The 13,307-nt window shown below is 54.7% G+C and overlaps 1 protein-coding gene across 17 annotated transcripts in view; it reads left to right on the forward strand.

The window, feature by feature from the left end:
- Window positions 1-13,307, forward strand: part of WDR20 (WD repeat domain 20) — a 65,388-nt gene that overhangs the window by 42,677 nt on the left and 9,404 nt on the right. For 5 of the 17 annotated variants that reach the window (XM_003988000.5, XM_003987998.5, XM_023256050.2 and 2 more), the window contains one exon: window positions 10,939-12,198. The exons of 2 other annotated variants lie outside the window; for them this stretch is intronic. In XM_003988000.5, coding sequence (XP_003988049.3) covers window positions 10,939-12,198 — 1,260 coding nt within the window. Of the gene's footprint in view, window positions 1-3,436; window positions 3,572-3,607; window positions 3,802-7,463; window positions 7,650-10,938; window positions 12,860-13,307 lie in introns of those variants that run through there. 10 more of the 17 variants (XM_045060535.1, XM_019833639.3, XM_045060533.1 and 7 more) reach the window with 8 other exon arrangements.

Raw genomic sequence — 13,307 nt, forward strand, 5'->3', positions numbered from 1 at the left:
TTTTCTCTTAAATATTTGCCGTAAAATCACCTTTGACATAGTTTGAAGTCCTGGCACTTAAAATTGGATCACATGACACAGCTTTTGCCAGTGTTACAGCATGTGCTGGGTTTCTAGTATCTCCAGTTTTGCTCTGGAAGGAGCCGTGTGTTCAGGAACATGTCAGAACTGTTAAACATGGCAGATAGAAGTTGCCAGATAGATTCTGTTTGTTAAAGCTACCGGAGTGGCTTTTTGGCCCCAAGAGTTGCCATTGCAGATTCGATGTTCTTCAGTGTGACTCTCCCGGCAAATGGAAAAGATACAGTGGCCTTGCTGACGTAGAAGCCCCGGGTCCGCAGCGTTAACTTGTCCCCTCAACCCTGATGTGCGAGGGTCAGGTCACCTGGGATCCCTCAGGAAGGACAGGTGGTTTTGCACTGTTGCCTGGTTTTGCTGTCATTAACTTGGAACAGAAGTGCGTTATGGATTCTGGTTTATAAGAAATAATTCTTTGTGGGCAGGAATATTCAATTTGACGCAAAGTTGCAGTTAAAATTCGGATTCTTTTGTAGTTGTCACGGCATGCCGCTGTCCACCCCCGCCGGTCCCCATCCACCGTCTCTGTCTGGCATCGCCAGCGGATTCGGCGAGATCTTGTGAACCGCGCCATCTCCGCTTCTGGTTTCATCTGAGTTGACTGGAGACGGGACTTGCCCTATGGACTGACAGAACTATAGAAGAGCAGTATTTACTCCGATGCTCTGTTTTTAAGTCTTAAGTAGAAAATGGTTTTATTGACCGACGTATTTTATTAATAGTACCTGGGGAAGTGATCTCTTACTAGCCGAACGGTTTTGTTGTTGTTGTTTTATTTTTTGTTCTGTTTTTTTTTTTGGTGGCCATTGGCGGGGAGCAGCCGGCCTTCTCTGCACCTGCCACCAGAAATTGAATTTGGTTTGTGTCTGGGTGGGGGACACAAGGGGGAGAGATTACAGCCACCTAAAGGGCTGTTGGTAAACGAGGTCGGGGGATGCTCTGGCTGAGGATGGCACAGGATGCCACTGAGAGAACAAGGAGGGCTTGTGTGTCGTCATGGGGGAGGTGGGAGGCTCAGGGCCCTGAGGGCATCGGCCGCATCCGTCCCCTGCTCTGGACAGCGGAGGGATCGCAGGCTAGGAAGCAGCTCCTCACGCAGCGATCGAAGCCTCAGTTTTCCCCTACTGGTCTTCTGTTTCATGTGAAAAATGGCTGTTGAGAATGCTTGGGCTGTGTGTGCTTAAATGCCAACTTGGCGTTGATAGCTTGAGGCTGAGATTTGATTGGCTTTCACAGTAAGGAAGTTCTTTGGCTGTGCGGATACCATTCTCATCAGGCTTCGGTCAGGATGTGTAAGAGCAGGGTCGTCAGAGGCGTGTCCTCTCAGAGGCCATGGTGTAAGATTTAGAGGTTTGGGGGCGGCTCATGTTTGTCCTCCGCGCCATCAGTCGGGTAGCTGCTGCCCTTTACAGACAAGGACAATCCAAGAGAAGGTAAGTGAGTTGTCCCAGGCAGGCAGCGAGTTGACGCTAGAGTTGGAACTGGAAATCACTTCCACGAGGGCTCCCTGGTCACACGCTGTAAGCCCCACCGCGTGTGGTCGCCAGACAGGCAAACCCTTGTGCTCCTAGGAGCCGCCAGTTTAGTGAGGTGGACGGACAGGGTACTGGGACGTGTGCCAAGGGATATGTGTTAACCGTATTCTTTAGCATGTATCAAGTATCCTGAGATAAGGCAAAAGTTAAGTTTGATGGAGGAAGTCTAGAAGACTTCCAGAAGGTGACACTTCTTCTGGGTCTTGAAAGAAGCATAGGAATTGGGAAAGTGTGAGAGAGGCCTTCACAGCTGGAGAAAACAGCTTGGTGTGCCGAGGAGTGCTGGGTGACCAGGAGTGACCAACTCAGCACGAGGGCCTCAGAGAGTCGGAGCCAACAGAGAAATCGGAACCAGATGGTCAAAGTCCTGACACGCCGAGAAATATGGATCTGACGCTGGAGGCTGTAGGGGTAGCTTCGGGCTTTTAATCAAGGGAGTGCCCGTGTCAAATGTGTCCTTTAGAACGCCTGCCAGCACTCGGGTTGGGTTGGGGAGAATGAGGGTAGCACGGCCAGCGGGAGGCCGGGACCCGTTCCAGTGTGAGCTGGGGTTTTTGAACGAGAGCGGTGGCCATGTCCCGTCCCATCGGCAGACCTGGGTTGCTTACCACGTGCCCACTCTGGGCCTGCCCTACGGCCACCCCTCACGCACACTTAGGTCAAGTGCTGACGTGTGATGATGTGTGGGGAGGCAGAGGCCTGAGAGAGGCCGGAGGAGGGAGAGGAGCCGGAGACCACTGTAAATGGGGCGGGGGAGAGCATCTCGGGTGGGAGGTGCTGTGCTCTAGGTACAGAACTGGAGACAGAGTGTCCCCGCGGAAGGCAGGGCAGGTGGGGGCCCTGGTGGAGGAAAGAGACTGGGCACAGGAGAGCTGCTCCCAGGGTGCCCGGGGAGGGCGAGACCCCAGGGCTGTGCCACGTAGGCCGGGGCCCAGGTGTGCTCCGGCTGGGGCGCACGAGCCCACGGAGTGAAGCAGGGGCACAGGGCCGGCAGGGGGTGGGGGCCAGGTTGGAAGATTACCGAGGCTGCTGCTTGGAGCCCGACTTCCAAGGCGGGAGCATGGGGAGGGGTCTGGCTGTCATCCATATGCCGGGTAAGCTTGGGAAAGAGCAGGTTTGGGGGAGCGGAGGCCCAGTCTGTACTTAATAAGCTTCAAAGGCCTCTAGCTGTTAGATACGTGGGCCTGGGGCCCAAAACTAGAGGCAGAAATTCGGGAGTTGGGCTTGTAAATAGCCCTCACGTCCCTGAGATTAGATGAAAGTTCTGTGGTAAAGGCGTAGTGAGAGTGAGGAGTGCCAGGGACTGTGTCCTCCCAGACCCTGGCCCCCGTCACGCTGCCTCCAGAGGAGTGCTTTCAGCGGTTGATGTGTTTCCCTACAACTTGGGGTTGGCCCGGCGGCCGGGAACACGGAGCCTGGAGCCTCACTGTTGACCTCACCTCTCCTCACCTGGAGGACGGGAAGGACAGACCCCCCCCTGGAGGTGTGGTGAGGGCAAGATGATTCGCAAAGGGCTCAGAGAGGGAGCCCTTGGTGGGCGCTCAGTAGACTTTGCAGGTAGAGGGGAGTCCCGGGAGCACCTTCCGCCCGGGGTTGGAAGGAGGGGCCTCTTGGGAGGTGAGATACCAGCAGTTTCAAAGGGGGAAAGAGTCCCTTTCCAGGACCACCCAGGCAGAGGATGAGCGTGTGTGCGGCGGAGCAGCTTATCACGCTGGTCCCGCGTGCGGCTCACCAGAGTGTTTCGCGCGTCTGCCCGTTGCACGTACGTGTACTCACGCACGCGCCGCGGTACTGACGATTCCACCTTCACCTCCTTCCCACAGGTTCCCGGCACACGAAAATATCACACATGTTTGGACGGGTAGATGGATGGATGGAATGGAGTTAGAGTCTAGAAATCCACCCGACATTAAAAGTAGATGAAAATTTCTATCTAGGAATCAAGTATATCTTAAAAGGTGATTCCCCCCCCCCCATTCACTCAAAAAATGAAAAATACTGTAAATGCTTGCTTTTCGAGGTGCAGAGAAGACAGGAAGCGTCACCTGTAATTCCCAGCACACATTGTCAACCTCATCGTCTTTGTAGTTTTTATTGTTTTCATGAGGTGAGACTGTTAGATTCACACCTTCCATCATCAGAGATGTCCGTGACCGCCTCCTCCCAGTCTGGCCAGTTGATCAGAGAGGTGAGCCCTCCTCCCTTCACCCCGCCAGTGTCCCTGTCCCGCCACAGGGCCCGGCCTCCATGCCTGTTCAGCCCAGAAGAGAGGGAGCGCCGGTCCTTTCAGCCACCCCGGGGGCGCGGTGTCTGCAGGTCTGCTGCTCCAGTCCCTCTGCGGCTCCTGGGTTTCTCTTTGTGGCGCTGTGTGTGCGCTCTGCCTGTGGGCCTCTGCTGGCCGTACGGGGCACATCCGCTGGGCTCCCAGACCGCGGAGTGTGCCTTCCCTACACAGGCTCCTGGGGAGCAGAGCCCCCCACCCTCCCACCCCGGAAGCATTCAGCCTCTTGTGAAGCACCTGGAAGGGCTGGGGGTTCGCTTTTTACTGCTAGTGGTTATGGTATCACTTTGTGTGTGATGATGAACTCAGACTTGCTTGTCTTTCTAGAAATTCTCATCATTTCAGGGGTGTATCCAGAGAGTAGTAACTTCAGAGGAACTTCAAGTATGTTTTGATTGTCGGGTAAGACATGTGAGACGTAAAACCCCACCCGTGCTTGTCATCGTGGCTTCTGTCGTTGCTGACCTGTAGTGAGACCCTTTTGTCTTCGCTTTGCTCCCTCTCGTGCAAGGCGAGGGCCGTCACACTGGGTGGGTCCGTGCTCCTGTGGCCTTTAGGCGCGGTCCAACTGAAGGGCCCCCTGGAGGCGAGGCCACGTCTTCTCTCTCGTTGGGACACCCAGCATCCCCGGGAGCGGAGAGCCAGGCCGAGCCTTGCAGCCATCTGTCCACTTTGGGGACAAAAGAGTGGTTGTGGGTATGTTGGTCGCTTTGTTTTTGTTGTTGCTTTTTTTAATCAGAGGAAGGAAATGAGCGCATAACGATCGATCAGCTCCTTAAAGCTTTCACGTAGATAAAATGACATCTGGTCACCTTTTAGGTGGCTTTGAAGTACCCTTTCCTCATGCTTCCTGAGGGAAGCCGCTCTCCTTAAATGCATTTACATCAGCAAAGCCCTTCGTCGCCAATTTTCCTTGTGGCTGCATTATGGCTTTTCCAGCAGCTGCTGTGGTTTTTGAATTGTTTGCTTTGGTATTTTTGTTATAAATGAATATCTGCATTCTAAAATTCACACCCATTGCCCCCCAAATAATTTTCTCCTGCTTGTCATGTTGATAGTAGTAGAAAAAAATGAAAAGATAACTAAGTGCTTTTAGCAATGATACCTTATGTGGTTACAGATTTATTTTTATTCGTGCTTCCTTTTAACTAGTTTATCATAGTTAGAAAATCTAGTCTGTTAATGCCATTGGCGATGCTAGTTTTGGTGTTTGAGTTTTACTGGATTCATATCAGAAAAGGGACGGTTTCCTCGGAATTCAGGTGGGGATTGTGCAGGGCTGCTGGCGAACACTGGGGAGAGGTGAGGGTGTGGGAGCCCACTTCTGTGGCACATGTAGACAGCCTGTGGATCTGCAGATTTTGTGTTTGGCTTTTTATTGAAGCAGAAATTGGCCTGGAGTGTTCTAGAATTTGACTCTTTAATGGAAACCCAGCGGCCGGTCCAGGTGACCTACCAGAGACTGTCTGAGTCTCCCTGCCGCCTCCCTGCCCTCGGCCCCCTCCCCGAACACCTGCCCCGCTCCATCCTCCCTCTGCTGGTGTGCTGGAATGGGGCTCACACTCTCCTCCACTCCTTTTCCTCCGCCACTTGTCAGTGTCCCCTGGGCTTCTCCTCTGCAGTCTGGGAGCGGGGGGCTTTCCTCTGGATCCCGCCTACTCCTCTCCCTGGTCCCTCAGACTCAGAACTCCCCGTGTTCTCTAAGGAAGCCTCCCTGCTCCTGCTCTGCCTGCCTGCCTGCCTGCCTGGGCCCTGCTGGAGTCACGGCCTCCTTCCGAGCCTCCCTTCCTGGTGTGTAGATAGAGCCAACCTCAGAGACTTTGTCACATGATGGAGGAACATTGTGGTTCTGCTGAGCTCCTGGCCTGGGGCAGCCACTCAGCACCAGCCCCTTCCTCTCTGATTTCCTTCATTTCTCTGATTTCCTTCTGCTTTTGTCCTGCAGAAGTGGGTGTTTTGCAGAGCGTCACCCTCTCCTCTTCCTCCGTGCTTGGGGATCCTTCCTTGGGGATCCTGGGATGCCACAGATGCGGCTCTGCCTGTTCTCAGCTGCCTTCCCGGTCTTCCTTGCCCACTGGATGGGGACACTTTGATTTCTCCCAGCATGACCCCAATCCCATCCTTCTTTTTGTGGCCCAGTCGCTCAGGCTCCAAGCCCAGCAGCAGTCATACCCGCTTCTCCCCGTTCCTCCTGCTGCCTCCAGCCTAGTCCATTGTTAGACAGCCCATCTTGCCATGCTGCCACCATCCAGTTCAAGACCTTTTTGTCCACACGGTTGTCACAGCCTCCCAACTGGTTCCTCTCTCCCGCCCCCCCGCCCTCCGTCTTCCATGCTGTACCTTCTGCCAGGGACAGTGGGACAGTTTCTCTTTATCCCATCGCTTTCCTCTTCAGAAGCCTTCACTTCCTCGCTGTCTTGCAGCCTCACTGTCAGTAGAAACACAGTGTGAGCCACAGAGTCAATCTTCTGTTTTCTAGTAGCACGTTAAATAAGTTAAAAATAGGTGAAATTCGGATTTTATTTTCTCTGTATAGTCCAGATATTATTTCAACATTAGGCAATATGAAATTACGAATGAGATAGTTTCCGTAGTTTTTCAAGTTTTCAGAACCCAGTGTCTATTTTACACACACAGCACATCTCACTTCAGACACACTTCAAGCTCCCAGGGCTTTAAGGTCAGGGCCCAAAGCCCCTTAGCCTGAGACTTCCCCATCCTGAGCCCTGGTTCCAGTTGCAGACCTCATTCCCTGCAGCTCAGGGCTCCAGCCAAAACAGGTGCCACCCATGTCCCCAGACTGACCCGGACTGCTCCGTCCCGAGCCGCCCTCCATGTGGTCCTTCCTGCCCCAACTGTGCTCAGGAACTCTTCAGAAGGGCCCGGCTTCTACTGAGGGGTTTCCTCCCTGTGCGTGTCCAGATCAGGGCCCCATCGATACTGGAGAATCCAACAGGGTAGTCCCGTTCCTTAGCATGGAGCGCTAAAATTCTTTCCCTTTTTCACTAGACATTTTCAGGAGCGAAAGTACACCTTTATGGTGTAGCGACTGGGCTTTGTTCTTTGTATTTATCGAATAAAACGTTCCAGGTATTTGTTTCTTAATTTGAAAAAAAGGGGTAAAATGCTTTCTCTTCTCTTCCTTTTTTGTTAAACTCAAACCAAATAATAACCAGCGCTGTTTAAATTCAAGGACTCTGCTAGCTAGGCCTAGAGTGTGCCTCCCTCCCCGGCTGTGCGTCCCAGGTGGGTTCGTGTCCTGTTTCTGGGCACCGGCGGGCGTTGGCCCTAGCCTTAGTCGATGCCTGTGGGTGGCACGGGAGACGGCACCCCACCCTGCCCGGTCTGTCCAACCTGCCCTGGTTCCCTTCTTTCCCTCGGATGCCCGGGGCTGGGTTCGCTGCCTGTCCCTGCTCCCAGTCTCCCACTGCACCTGGCAGCCGGCAGCCAGCCCTCACCGCCGGACAGAGTCCCGCCAGGCCCTCCTGCTCCTGCCGGAAATGGAAGTCGCTGTGACCTCCTCCCCATCGGCACCGTGTCTCCTCTCCTTGCTCTGTTTTTCTCCACAGCACTCGGCACCATCAGATCTTGTGGGTCTCACGGTCTTCCCCTCCCACTCGGACGTAAATGCCACACAGGAAGGAATGTCCGTCTGTTTTAATCGGCGCTGTGTCCGTGCCCGGCATGAATGCATTCAGTGAAGAAGAAGAGGGTGGTGAATGAATGAGTGAGTGAACGAGCGAGCGAATGAACGGGTGAGTGGGCGAGTGAATGGGACGGCAGGGAGGTTACCTGACCTCTGTGCGCCTCTGTCTCCTGGTGGGCAGTCCGGGGAGAACCTGGTGGGCAGTCCGGGGAGAACATCCGCCTTTCTGTGGGGAAACGGTGCTCTTACGTTGCTGATGAAAATACAGGGTTCTGTCCTCCGTGGAAGGCGATTTGGCAGTATCTGTGAAAACCATAGATGTATATACCTTTTGACCCAGCTGTTTTACTGGGGTTCACCCTGCATGTGTGCGCATACCCGTGAAAACTGCCATGTATGCGGGGTCATCCACTGCGACACGCACGTCTGTCAGTGCAGCCATATCATTGAATACTCTGCAGCTGTAGGAGGGAACGAGGACGCTGTCCTTTTTCCTTTTTAAATTTTTTTAATGTTTATTTTTGAGAGAGACAGAGCATGTGTGGGGGAGGGGCAGAGAGAGAGGGAGACACGGAATCGGAAGCGGGCTCCAGGCTCCCAGCTGTCAGCACGGAGCCCGACGTGGGGCTCGAACCCACAAACCGCGAGATCGTGACCTGAGCTGAAGTTGGACGCTTAACCGACCGAGCCACCCAGGCTCCCCGGAAGCTGTCTTTGTACCAGCACAGACAGATGGACAGACACGGTACTGAGCACATCCACATCGGCCTTGTCCGTGGACGCAGACGCTCTGGAGAAAGAAGCAGGAAGCTTAGTAACAGTGACTTGGGGACAGGTGCTCTGGAACGGAGGAGGGGGACGTGAGTAAGGCTTTCTCCGGCAGACTTTCGTGTGCACTGCGAATGTGTCACCTATTCAAACAAAGCAAAAGCTGAGCTTGCAGGGTAATTTTGAGGTGAAAGAGCGTGTGTGCAGAGCCCCTTCCTTACCGGTGCCCGGCACGCAGAGGAGATCCTCCAGTGGGAAGTCGGCACCGCTGTCCGGCGTGCCCCAGACCTGGAGGAGGCCCCGGGGACCGCCCCTCGAGGCCCGTGCTTTCCCCACGCTTGAGCACGTGACCTGCTAGGGAGCGCCCCTTCCGCCTTCGAGCTGGCGCCGGGGACCTTGGCTTGTCGGGTTCGCGGTCGCCTGCGCTGCTGGGCCGGATTCGCAGGTGCTGGGGCAGACCCGTGTGTGCTCAGACGCCCGGCAGGCGCAGAGTGGAGGCTCCGCGGTTTGTCCGTCAGGTGCGCCCACGGATCTGCTGGCACTCATCTCCGTGCCCCTTTTCAGTCGGGAATGAAAGCTCTAAGTGGGTTCTGTCCTCCCAGGAACCTTTGCTGTAACCGTAGTGCTGGAACTATCTCCCTTCACGCCTCACGTTTGTTGGACAGTATTACGAGTTGGAATGCTCACGAATTATTTTTGTTGTGTCTCTTTAAGCGGCACACGAAATGTTCTCCTAAGCACAGTGCTGGAAGTTTTTAAGTCTGTCCTTAAAAATTTCCACACAGGAGAGAGCGGCAGAGGTGTTGTGCGGGCAGGACCGCGATCTGGCTGTGGTGACGCGTGAGGTGCAGGAACCGAGAGCCGTGGGGTCGGGGGAAGGACGGTGGCCCGGCCGCCCACCCGCCAGCCCGAGTCGGCGCTGCAGCCCCCGACCGCCTGACCGGGCCGCCACCCCAGGGGCCGAGGGCCACGGCGGCCTGAGGCCTGCTGGGGCAGCCTGGGCCCGGTGGGTACAGGAGGGTCCGATGGGTGGGGAAGGCCCCGAAGTCACCTCTGGAACCTCTGGTGGAGAAGCAGTGAAGGCCTAAGGGAGACCCTGCCAGAGTGGTCGCTGGGCTTTTAGGTTGCCCGCGTCGGAGTAGGTCAGGTGCCTTTTGGGGGCGGGTAGGAAGGGAAAGAGGGACGAGAACGTCGGCTGTGTCCCCAAGGCCAGCTTGTGCGTCTGTGTTAATTAAGGGGGCCGGCCGGGCCGGGCCGTCCTGCAGCTCCCACACCGGGGCAGTAAGCAGCGTCACCTGTCGCTCGGTGACCCCTGCCCGGCCCCCCGGGCCCCGCATGCTGTGCAGGGCCGGGCCTCCCTCCTCTCCCCTTGCGTGGTCTAGTAATCTGTAGCAGCTTGCAGGGTTCATTCATCTCTTCTGTGAAGACAACAGGTTATTTCACGTTCTGTGATTTTCTGTAAGAGGCTGCGCACGCAGGATGTGCGCGCCAGGCAGATGGCGGGGGAGGGAGGGCGGTTTGCCGTCCCTGAGGCTCGGGCTGGGAGTCCCGGCCGCTGGGTGAAGCGGTACGTTCCACTCACCGGGGTCTGCTGGGCTCCCGGGGAGACGGGTGCCGGGAATGTTTGGCAGGAGGAGTGTCTACAAACGTGGGAGTCTTAGGCACTTGTGGACGGTTTCTGGTGATGTGATCGGGGACCGGGCGGGCACCCCGGAGAGGGGCACCGTGAGCCCCGCGGCCAGGTCCGCCAGCCGGGCAGTGCGCGCTTCTTGTGCCTTGGGGTGGTTTTTACTTTGGCCTTTTGTTCTCTGGTTTTAAAGGCCGGACTCCCGATGTGTGCTTTTTAAAGGAACGGCCGGTCAGTGGAGCAGAAATTAGCACGGAGCAGAGCGGCAGTGGGCAGGCACATACTCCTGAATCAATCGTCTGTTTGTTTTTTTAAACACCACCCTGTTCCAGAGAAGATTTGGAGGAAGTACTTATAAAGATGCACACAGGACAGCGACTGGGAGTGAGGAAGTTTCAGTGAAGCCAGGGCTGAGGTGGAGCCCAGGAAGTGTGCGTTGCAGTCCCGTGTGCTGTTGCCAGCGGCTGCACAGGGACAGCCCACCCTGGAGCGGCCACAGCAGGGGGGCAGGTGTAGTCAGCACATGACTTACATCGCCGCCCGCCGTAAGACGCAGAGGGGCCAGGAGGCGTAGTGCTCCCCGCTGTGAGGACCGCGAGATTTTCCCGGGGGTCTTCGTAGAGAGGATGCTGTGTGTAGGTGCCAGGAATCACAGATTCAGACGCTCCTAGCCTAAGAAACGAAAGTTGCCCGGGGGCTGGCCCTGTGACCAGTGTGTCCCAGCGCCTGGTACAGTGTGTGGCTCAGAGTAGGCTCTCGACAGTGTGTGTGGAATGACTGGCTCCCTCAGCGAAAGCCAGTGGCCTAACACCCAAGCACGATTCTAGAGAGTAATTCCACAAGGGGCCCAGATGCTCTTCGCTGGCTTGGCCGACCGCGGGATAGAGAGTGCAGTGCCTGGACGGACTTCCCTTCTCACCGAGAAGCAGACACGTTTCTTGCTGGAAAAGTAGACCGTTAAAGCTGCTCCATTGTGATAACTTGTTCTCCTTTGTCTTCACAGAGACTAATAGACAAGTCACGCGTAACCTGTGTCAAATGGGTTCCCGGTTCGGAAAGCCTTTTCCTAGTAGCCCACGCCAGTGGGAACATGTACTTGTATAATGTGGAGCACACTTGTGGTACCACAGCCCCCCACTACCAGCTTCTGAAGCAGGGCGAGAGCTTTGCCGTGCACACTTGCAAGAGCAAATCCACGAGGAACCCTCTCCTTAAGTGGACGGTGGGCGAGGGGGCCCTCAACGAGTTTGCTTTCTCCCCAGACGGCAAGTTCTTGGCGTGTGTGAGCCAGGACGGGTTCCTGCGGGTGTTCAACTTCGACTCGGTGGAGTTGCACGGCACGATGAAGAGCTACTTCGGGGGCCTGCTGTGTGTGTGCTGGAGCCCGGACGGCAAGTACATCGTGACGGGGGGCGAGGACGACCTGGTGACGGTCTGGTCTTTCGTAGACTGCCGAGTGATAGCTAGAGGCCACGGGCACAAATCCTGGGTCAGTGTTGTGGCGTTTGACCCCTATACCACTAGCGTGGAAGAGAGCGACCCCATGGAGTTTAGTGGCAGCGACGAGGACTTCCAGGACCTCCTCCATTTCGGCAGAGATCGAGCCAATAGCACGCAGTCCAGGCTGTCGAAACGGAACTCGGCCGAGAGCCGCCCCGTCAGCGTCACGTACCGGTTCGGCTCTGTGGGCCAGGACACGCAGCTCTGCCTCTGGGACCTCACGGAAGACATCCTTTTCCCCCACCAGCCGCTCTCGAGAGCAAGGACACACACAAATGTCATGAACGCCACGAGCCCTCCCGCCGGCAGCACTGGGAACAGCGTCACGACGCCCGGCAACTCTGCGCCCCCGCCCCTGCCCCGCTCCAACAGCCTCCCGCATTCCACCGTCTCCAGCGCCGGCAGCAAGAGCAGCGTGGCCGATGGGGCCATCGCTTCCGGGGTCAGCAAATTCGCGACACTCTCCCTGCACGACCGGAAGGACAGGCACCACGAGAAGGACCACAAGCGAAACCATAGCATGGGACACATTTCCAGCAAGAGCAGCGACAAACTGAACCTGGTTACTAAAACCAAAACGGACCCCGCTAAAACCCTGGGGACGCCCCTGTGTCCTCGGATGGAAGACGTTCCCTTGTTAGAGCCGCTCATCTGTAAAAAGATAGCACACGAAAGACTGACTGTGTTAATTTTTCTTGAAGACTGTCTAGTCACTGCTTGTCAGGAGGGATTTATTTGCACATGGGGAAGGCCTGGTAAAGTGGTAAGTTTTAATCCTTAATGCTGCACCAGATCTAGAACTCGAATAGGTAGTGATTTTTTTCTTGCGGGAGGGTGGGGTGTACAATGAATGTGAATGGCACTTCGTACTCTTAATGTAAATCTAAATGCATCAGAGCCATAATTTTGGATACTGCATGCCATGTAATTCTGAATCATTTGATAATTCAACTTAGAACGTTTAAAAAAATATAATCAAACTAATTGCCAGCCAAGTCAGTCACCCTCCTGGGAATATATAGAGTCCCAAGGTTAGCGTTCCTGTATTAGACGACTTCGATTTTAGGAAAATCATGACCGTGTGGGGAACAATGACTTTCAATGCTAAAATTAAAATTTCTGCTTTAACTGGAATATTTTTGCTTAACTACTCAATTAGAATGTTGTACACCTGATCGGAGTGTGTGTTCAGTATGGGCGGCCATTAATTGTCATTTATAGGCCAGTTTTTATCTTACTCATAAAATGTTTAGGAATCTATGAAATTTAACTTTAGGAACAAAGCATTCAGCAGGGTTGATTGATATTATTTTTACATTGTTCTGGCAATCCACAGAAAGAGAAGAGCCTTAATTTTTAAAACCCATTTTAGTCATTTTATGACAATTAAAATTGTTTATTAATAAACATCTTTTTTCAAAGAAGCAGTTTGTAGCACTTTGATTGAGAATCTGTGCACTAAACAAAACCCCACACTCCTCCGAGCCTGGCTGTCCCGGGGACCGTGGGCCGAGGGCGCCAGCAGCGGTGGTCACAAGTGCCTGTTGCCACAGAAGCCGAGACCCTTCACGTTGGATGCGTTTTGCTTATGTTTTTTTTTTCCAACAAGGGAGAGGCGGTTTTGGTTTCTTTTGTGTTTTGTTTTGTTTTGTTTTTTTGTTTTCTCGTGTGTGTGTGGGTTTTGTTGTTGTTGTTTGACGATGTTTTTTGGTCAAAAAGGCACGACCGTGGCCCGGGACAGACTCCGCAGCCCCGTTTTGTGAAGATTCCAGGCACTTCCAGAGGGGGCGCTGGTCTGGGTTTTGTTTTCCCGCCCAGAGTGGGGGGGGCGCAGGTGCAGGCTGCCCCCTTCTCTTCTTACTGGACTGCTGT

This window comes from Felis catus, chromosome B3 (assembly GCF_018350175.1).
Source record: "Felis catus isolate Fca126 chromosome B3, F.catus_Fca126_mat1.0, whole genome shotgun sequence".
NCBI classification, from domain to species: domain Eukaryota; kingdom Metazoa; phylum Chordata; class Mammalia; order Carnivora; family Felidae; genus Felis; species Felis catus.